At 40.3% G+C, this 9,299-nt stretch overlaps 1 protein-coding gene and 1 long non-coding RNA gene across 2 annotated transcripts in view; one reads left to right on the plus strand and one right to left on the minus strand.

The window, feature by feature from the left end:
* pdlim2 (PDZ and LIM domain 2 (mystique)) overlaps positions 1-7,211 on the minus strand; it is a 30,869-nt gene extending 23,658 nt beyond the window's left edge. The window contains exons 1-2 of the mRNA XM_088433805.1: positions 6,959-7,211; positions 764-885 (exon numbers count right to left, since the gene is read on the minus strand). Of these exons, the coding sequence (XP_088289931.1) occupies positions 764-856 (93 nt within the window). The 5' untranslated portion in view covers positions 857-885; positions 6,959-7,211. The remainder of the gene's footprint in view (positions 1-763; positions 886-6,958) is intronic.
* An 86-nt stretch (positions 7,212-7,297) lies between these two features.
* Positions 7,298-9,150, plus strand: LOC148429914 (uncharacterized). The gene is made up of 2 exons (XR_015865345.1): positions 7,298-7,376; positions 8,931-9,150. It is a non-coding gene; the product is annotated as an uncharacterized LOC148429914 (long non-coding RNA).
* Positions 9,151-9,299: the final 149 nt, after the last annotated feature.

Genomic DNA, 9,299 nt, shown 5'->3' on the forward strand with positions numbered 1-9,299 from the left:
ACTAGTTGGACAAGATATTCTCAACTTTTTTGCTCAAAGTGAACCAGGAAATCACAATTATTCAAGTCAGCATGATTAAAATAGTGCATCCATTCCGTGCCAAGTACCAGCTGATTTACGCTAGCCAGATAGCGCTAAACTGCAGATGGGAATAACTAGTAAAACTGGCTATTAGTCAAACGAGACATAGCCAATCATTTTCAACACAGAGGTTTTATCTCACAGCCGGACTTTGTGAGACTTCAGAAAAGCTGTTAATATTTCAGAAAAGACTTTTGCGCAAAGCCGCGCATAACTTTTGAACTTTTCAAACTGAGAATGTTGGAAACATGGTTTTACTGCACGCAGACATAACTTACGCTGAAAAATAAGTCTGGTCTGTAAAACAGCAAGCTTATGTCAACTACTGGTACATGTGGTGCATGCACGTTATCATTGAGAAAAACATACGCCTCTTTAAACACATTCAACTGTGAACTCCAGACTAGGAACGCCTAACCTCCCACCTCAACTTCCACTGTAACTGTAATCAGTGGTTTCCTTCTAATGTAATCTACTTCCATTCTATTCTAATGGGTTTGGCAGGCAAGGAAATAGGTATGAGACAGCCTGTGGATGCAAACAAAGACAAGAAAAGTGACGTTGTGAGGAGGAAATTCACATTGCATGGCATGCCATTACAGTCTGTGTTTTGACAAAAACAGAGGATATGGTTTGATAAGGCAAAAAGAGGTTCAGCAGCAGGGTGAGGCTTGACAAATACCTTAGATACAGTTATGGCCTTTTTGAAGTCCCTTCCTCCAACTATTCGGAAGCCCCATGGCGATGGACCAATCAAGTTCACAGTCAACGCCATTGATCAGTCTGGCACGCACTCTTGAGACCCTTGAATCAAAACAAAGACTATTATTTACAAGGCAAAGGTGCATGTTCACTGTTTTTAACTTTAAATATCTGCTTGAGGCAGTGCTTGATATTAAAAGCAACAAGACACTGAACATAGAAATTCGCCTTTCATCTCCACAGCTTTCACTTTGACTGGACTTAAATCCTTTTGACATGAACTGCATAACCACATCAAACAGGAATGGGAGGAATCTGGTATTTAACTATGAACACATGACTAACATTCAAGAACCTGTAAAGGCAAATAGGTTTGAATAAATGCAAACGGACATTTGAGACAAGGGCAATAAATGCATGTTGTCAAAGCATTGGAGTATATACGGCAGCAATATACAGTAGCCCCATGAACTGCGTATTTTATGGAACAGAGCTTGCATGTCACACATCCCTTTGGTTCACTGGTGTATACATAAATTACAATTTGAAAAAGATAAGAATTGCTTATTTGTCATGAAGAATATTGGACAGTTGAAAATTTGAGTTTTTGTGCTTTATAAACAAGTTTCTACGACTTAAAAACGCATTGGGGAGAATTTAGAGTTGCCGTTTACTTGTGTTACGTGAATGCAGCGCTCGCACACTACGGTGACACAAAGAGACCATACTACTTTGGAAGCATATGCCAAGCGAGCGAGAAAGTGAGCGAATACAAGTAAAATTCACCATTGGTTTCAGTGCATACTTGCACGGAACCTACAAAATTTGGGCAAATATGTCAACACTGATTCGTTTCCCCAGGGTTTTGTGAACATAAAGAAAATGAAAACATAACTCCTACCAGTCATGTAGAATACAGGACAGCGATCCAGGCACACCAGAATTAACAGGCAACAATACAAAGCATGCAGCGGGCCATCCGCAATAGAAGGAAGCCACGGGGCTAAGGTAAATTTTTGTTGTATCGCGATGTCTTTGCTGGCGTTTTCTTGTGTGTTTGGTGGGTGAACACAAATGCGTGGAGCCCCCCCCCCCCCCCCCCCCCTTTCTATTTTCTATTTTCGATTGCCGAACAAACCATGTACTGTACAGGTATTTTCTGTTTTTCCCATATTTATTCGTGATTGATATGCAAACCAGAGACACGCTCAGCAGCACACAAGACAAACTGCCATCCAAAATGCGTTTACATTGAATTACATTGGCTTAAGTTTTCCTCTTTCGCTTTCTGTAGCTAAAAGAAACATGACTACCCGCATCTGAGCAGCACTCCCCGTGTAATATAAATTTCAATCACTAGACCTACAAATATATATAAAAAAAATATGTTGGTTGTATAGCAAACATATACACCTTATTGAAAATTTAAAGTGGGTTTTCAAATGTTAGATAAGATTGTTACTTTAAGTAAATCTTTAATTATCTGCCATGATGTGACCTAGGGCTAAAAGTCAACAAAGTCGACTAAGAAAAGGTTGAGTGAAATTGAATCCACCCCGAAGAACTGCCGGAACCATGTTTCCATCACTGTTATCTACACAAACCTTTCTTGCAGACGAACGCAGTTACAATGACAAGTGAGAAAGACTCTCCCAAAAAGGAGAGGATGTCAGAGGTAAAAAGTGTGTCAAACAAACATAATAATAATAATAATTTGTAATGTGGAACTGGTATACCACTGTGGTAGTTTAACAATGCTGCGGCAGCATGCAGTCTTGGCTGATAAACAAGCCGTATGCTTCATTTCTTGTGTTTTTACACCACGTAATGGTTGAATGGCTGATGCAATTTGTGTGCTTAAGAACACTTACTGATTTTGTAGTTTAGTGATCTTTCATCAAAGACAATAATAGCACAAGAAGCTTTCCAAAAGCATGGGGTAAGGTAGCTGCTAATTTACTCATGAAATATCGTTGAAGCATCGTCCTTAAGTGACTTCAAAGACACTACTTCATGTGTAACGAACATATGTATGAACTGTATGAACTGAATGGCAGTTGTGTGTTGGCATTAAATGGTAATCACTAGCATGCGACTATTAATCATGATCGCTAGCCGATTAGCATAGGAGTGGACATCTACAGCACTTCCTACACCATATTGTCCTGATCAATGAAAAGAAATGAGTAGTTATATCCACTCATTTAGACTTATATCCAAACTAGCAGAGAATAAAATAAATGAATACTGAATTTGAATGCTAGTGGTGCATATTGCCACATTAAGAGATGTTACACAGTAGAGAAGAAAATACACACACCCATGGCTCGAGGCTAATTGGCGACTGATTAGGTTCATGTTGCCCTTGCATGCGACAAAATACAGAACTGTTCAATGAAGCAGCTCTTACACCTAGCACTACCTAGACTGCTTGAATCACATAAAAGGCATATCCGCAAATGGTGACTTTTTTTCTGGCGACTTCTCACTATTGCTGCGATACCACTTTGGACACAGAACAACACATTCAAACAATAGGAAGAATTCTTTTCATGAAATCATCATTTGGCTCATTGGTGAGCATCAGCTGAGCCCCAACTGTGCAAGCTGCAAATGGGGTGAATAAGATGCAGCTGTTCTGAAGAAATGCAAGGCCAACGTAACTGTTTTTAAACCTCTAAACTTGTACAGATACGAAACAGAGGCAACGTTTTTTGGAAAATGTATTTCCAAAACGTAAGCAAATCTTTGCAGACTTAAACTCAGTATCAGCTATGGGGGGGGTCTAGCAAACTCGAGTCCTAGGAACAAACCAACTTTTTAAGTACGACAAAACATGAAGTTTGAGGACCATAAACTACAGGTTAACTGCCCCAGCATTTTGGTCTAGCAAGCTCAATTCATAGGAACAAACCAACTTTTTAAGTACGACAAAATATACATTTTGAGGACCATAAACTACGAGTTAACTGCCCGAGCATTTTGTTATATCTTTTTCAATTTGGGGGGTTTTTGTTTTATGAATCCCACCAATGATGACATGTAAGAAAAATGTTTCTGATCCATCTATGTTTCGCATAGGGAAAAATTGTTTACAATTTTTTAACAATTTTTAGATCAAGTTCAAAATCAACCACCTAAACAAGTAATATAATCATTTGCACATACATAATTTGTACTATTCATTATGATTACTCCCCGCTTAACTTGTAATAATACAATATGGAAATTGGACGGTTTTCTCTCTTAAATATTCAAGGCGCTTTATACTGACTACAAATTTACCTTCTAAGTAATAAGGCAGCATCAGGAGCAATTGGGGTTCAGGGTCTTGAGCAAGACACTTCAACATGGCCACAAGAGTCTTGGATCGAATCCATAATCTCTCAGTTGGGAGAGGACCACCATTGAGCCATGCTGCGCTAATACAATACCATAAGAAATTATTATAAGTATTTTCCATTAGGTGTTGTTTAAATTGTGGTCTCTTTTAGACAGAGGTTGTTGAGCTCCATGATTCTAAGGTGATTGAAAGTGCATTGATCATCACTTTGCTCTAGTCATGTCACTGACACTTTTTCATTTCAAGTTCCTGCTCCAACATGAAGACAGCCTTCAGGGTTCGACAAATACAATTTCTGTACAACAGATAATTTGTGCATCTTGGTGACCCTGTTCCATCTGTTCATATAAATCACAATGTTCATGCAGTGCTTGGAGTCACAACTGCAAGAAAAATGGACAAGGATGAAAATGAAAGTTTCACACTGATAGAAAATTCTTGGGAGTCAAGTGGTAGGGGTGATAACGGCATTCTTCAGGATCATTAAATTTGAGTTTGCAGTCGTTCGGTAGAATGCTCGTATCTCCAAATATCATGTTCCAGGAAACACCAAGATTGGGAAGTTCGTTCAACCACTAACTTTGCAGCGTGAAAAATAGAAAGCCGTTTTCCACAATTAAAAATGGATCATTTGCAATAAATAAATAAACACCATTATGCACCACCATAATGTGACTTAGGAGATTTTGGCCCAAAGTCAAACAATGGTGTGATGTATTTAGAGTGACCAAAAGTATGTTTGTAAAGTTCCAGAAAATATAAAAAATAATTCACAGAGCCGCCGTTTACAAAATCTTCATTACGCTGAATGTGGAGGAAGTAATTAGTAGAAACACAGTTTCTATTGAAGGAGTGTCATTGTGGGATCCTTGAAAAAAAACTCCAAAGGCTTTGTCTTTTAATGCTGTATGCTTGGGCTCCATGTGCCAATGAAATTTTAAGTTTTTTCATCTTGTGGGCTTACCCCTGCTAAAAACACAACTTGCAAGTCCAGCTACTCCTTTCACTCACTATTTAACTCATACAGTTTAAAAAAAAAATACATCTGCTAAAAGCAGAAGTGATCTTCAAATTTAATAAAGAGCTGTTACGCAAAAGGAAAAAGTTCCAGGAAATTCAAATGCAATCCAGTAATCTAATTCAAAAACAAATTATTTAAATTATAAAGATTATAAATTAGGTTGTGACTTGTGCAACACAAAAATGTGCCCAAGTTGTTGTAGAGGAAAGTAGACCCTCTCAAAGAACGAACAGCATTTGAGTGACTTAGCAGACATCTGCATAATACACTTTGCACATTTAAATGTGAGGCAGCCAAAACACAGACACCTACATCAACACTTTGACCTTCTCCCTGAATGAGGGTGTTTGTTTCTTTATGTTTCCACAAAAATCCTCTGGGTCCGAATAACACCCCCCCCCCAACAAAAAAGCATGGCTGATTATCATAACAGATGCTTGATACTTGACCTGGAGGCCTGTCTGAGTTTTGACAGCAGAGCAGTGCGCCGTGCTGAACTCCGACAGGTCGAAACCTACCTGCAGCTACACACCCACTGAATAAAACAAGAGGAATGCAACCACAAGCCTCTCCCTGGACTACATGAAATAACATTCATTTTATTCATTCATCACACCCCGTCGGTCGTAGTTAGCTGCAGTCGCCAGGGAGATGGGAAAATATCAAACAATAACAAATAAAGTCCGAGAGGGTGTTGGCTGAGCTTTTTCTCACAGGTTTGCGGTATGGCTTTTATCACTAATGGCTCACGTGTCATCCAGAAAAATCAGGAGTGAATTTGTGTGGGCTACGCCCTTGTTAGACAGGGAAAGCATGCTACGAGACGCCTTGGTGCCAAAAGTCTGTATTACAATTACCATTGGGCCTGCAGCTCTACTGCCAGCCAAGTTTCATCAGATTCATTTGGTATATGTTTCAGTCTGTACTGCTCAGCCATGTGACTGGTTCACCACATCCTCTGCCACGCACCATCCCTTCTCATTTTGTTCAACAAATGAACCTTCTCGACTGATCGTGCATCCCTCGGCCCATTCAGTCCCGTTTGATGCTGGGTGAGCAAAAAGCTTTTGGAAGCGCTGGAAACATCGTCTGAATTACGCGATGAGTTGTTTCTGGGAAAAGCCATGTGATGCGGAAGAACAACAAACCTCAGACGGGAAAAAAAACTTTGATCGTTCAAGTCTGAACTGATAAAGTTAGCGCATGATCCAGCTAGAGAAAAGCCACAAATACCTGACTGTTTCTGGGTTGTTGTTTTTTTTGTTTTGTTTTCGTTTTGCAGAGTACCTGCTGCACAGTAACATCAAGTTCTGCGTTTCAAAACTTAAGCTGCTCAGGTGGAGTCACGTCTAGACACTTTTTTTTTGCAAGGAATGAGAAAAATGAACAGGAAGAGGCCACTTGCCGCTATTTGAAAGCTTTCACCGGCAGCATTACAGGGCGAAGAGAGAACCTAGCATTTAAAGTGGTGAAAGTGTCAAGCGCGGACATATATAATTCCTGCACCTGGTCCAGACTCCAGACCCTCCACAAATCATTTTGACTGCCTAATAAGCACGGGTAGCCTTGGTACTCATCATTGTAAACTGGAGAAGTGGTGACTTCAGCACCTTGCGTGGGCAAAGGTGTTTTATTACTGCAATCAATTACAACTATTTACGTAAGAAGACTTCCGTGTTCACCAATTGGCATCATGTGTCAATATTCTGATGACACCTTTCTTCATTAGTCAACATTTTCGGATGACCAATTACGGCAAGTCACATGAAGATACATTGATGACATTTAATGAAGGTGTCAAGTTCACTCACCTAGATAGGTTCTACTTTTCAGGGCTGTGGACCGCCGTCTCCACCTGAGGTCTATTTGCGTTAAACAAGCAAGTCTCTATCACAAACTGAAATTAGGACGCGAAAAACTGAGGCAGAGTTGCCAACTAAGGAGGTTATGCGGTACAACACTTGTAAGCGTCAACTCCGACAACACTAGTGGCTGGTCGGCGGCCGTTCTCACAAGGATGAGCTCACGCTGCCATGTGCTCCGACCAAAATAAAGGCTTTGTCAAAGGCAGCAACCCGGGGCGTGTCGCTCCATGGGGGCGGGGGAGACGAGGGTGTCGTCGGTGAAGATAATTGTGCCATTTCGCCCACAAAACCGCCACGTCCGCTCTCGGACACTTTGCGTCTCCTGCTGACAAAAAAGAGAACTGCGCGCATTCTACGCATTTAGGTATACAATACTTGTTTTTTTGTTTGTTTGTTTGTTTTTAGTAACGACCACTTTCCATTCAAATCGATCGTTGTCAAATGCCGAAGGAAAATTTTAAGGTTTTTCCTTTATGAACGCAGGTCATGTAGAAAGACTGCACTGTTTGTATTTTTGCCTGTACTTTTCTTTCGGAATGATGTAAAATCATGATTTACACTACTCAAAAATGGTTAGGGAAATATAGGTACCATCTAAAGAGGAATTAGTCGCCGTTCTTTATTTGCTTTGTTTTGAGTGTGCCTGTGATGTGTTTGTAGATAAAAGACAAAAGAATTAAAAGAACAACGGATGAAAGGACAGGATCAGGATGGACAAACTTGAATAAGCGAGTACAATCACGGGAACGAGGAACTTTGGGTGTGAGTTTCGGTCAATAGCAGCTCTTTTGTAGAGGTGCGTTCGCTCACTGCTTGGGGAAATAGGTACAGCGAATAAGAGCCTCAGCAACTGCGTCATCCTTTAACCACGTACCAAGGTGTGAGAATACAATAAACGTGTGAATGCATCATCCACCTGCCGTTCATGCAACAGAATAAATCATGGCTTCCTGCTTCCAACTTTGTGGTCTTGTAAACTGTCCCAGATTTAACAATAGATGACGACGTCATAGTTATTTTAGTTTTCATATCTTTTTGCGACATTTTGTTCGATGACCCAGGTTGTGAGTTTTCTGATGTAAAATTGGTGCTTTGGGGTTTGGGAACATTGCTCTCTAACAGTAACGTTTGTTTTTATTAGTTTTTGTTTTTTTATTGTGAACTTGAGTCTGTGAACTTTGTAATCAATGCACATATGCACCCACCTTTCTAGTGTTTCAATACATTTTTTACATGGTAAAAGTAAACACGGGGTTTTAATCTTTGAATCTACCGATGCATTTTCTGGTCCAATGCGTTGGGAATTATACTCTAAAATCTTCATGAAATGTTCAAATTTTGACTTCATCTGACAATTACGACATGCAGCAATCCTCCACAATACCTTGCCATTGTTGTTGTTTTATGTTCTTGTTCAGGATGTTGCAACAGAGGTACTGAAATAGTAACAGAAAGTGGGAAGTTGATTTTTTTGGAACTGTTCATTGATGAAACTCCTGAGAACAAGTTGTACAAGGAGAACTAAAACACTATTACAGTGGATGTGCTCTGAGACCACTTGTTTTCTTCCAAGTGTCTGTGCTACAAGAAGTGGGGCCAAAAATGCGCACACATTTTTGCGACAATTAATATGACTGATTCAACAATACTGATACAATTAAAACTTCTCTTTATCGTAAGATTGTCATTACTAATTTGCAATTTGCATATCTCAGTGGCAATCCATCTCTATCAATGGGAATGTGTCTTTAGTCAATTCCATGGTCCTTCCTATTGCTCCTTGCCTCGGTCATTTAGTACTTTCTCATGCAGGGTTTAGTTGTTTTTATGGTGAGAAGTTCTGAATTTGCTCTGCGCAAAGTGCCATGAAATATCTTTTGCCGTAAATGAGAGCTTAATACATTTTCATTTTTTACAGGGTAAATTGGGATGGCTCGGTGGAGCATTGGTTAGCATGTCCGCTTCGCAGTTTAGGGATCCGAGTTCAAATCCACCTGGCTCCAGCCTTCCTGTGTGCGGTTTGCATGTTCTCCCTCAGCACCCATGTGGGTTCTCTCCGGGCACTCTGGCTTCTTCTCACACTTCAAAACAACATGCATGGAATCTGTATTGGACGTATTAAAGTGTGATTGGTTGAATGGTTGTTTGTCCCTGTGTGTCCTGCAGTTGGCTGGCAACCAGTTCAGGGTGTCCCTGGCCTTCTGCCCAATGTTAGATGGGATAGGCACCAGCAAGCCTGGGACCCTTGTGAGGATAAGTGGCTCTAAAAAATGAACAGATAGGGTAA

This window comes from Hippichthys cyanospilos, chromosome 1 (genome assembly GCF_059441005.1).
Source record: "Hippichthys cyanospilos isolate Australia breed blue-spotted pipefish chromosome 1, RoL_Hcya_1.0, whole genome shotgun sequence".
NCBI lineage: Eukaryota > Metazoa > Chordata > Actinopteri > Syngnathiformes > Syngnathidae > Hippichthys > Hippichthys cyanospilos.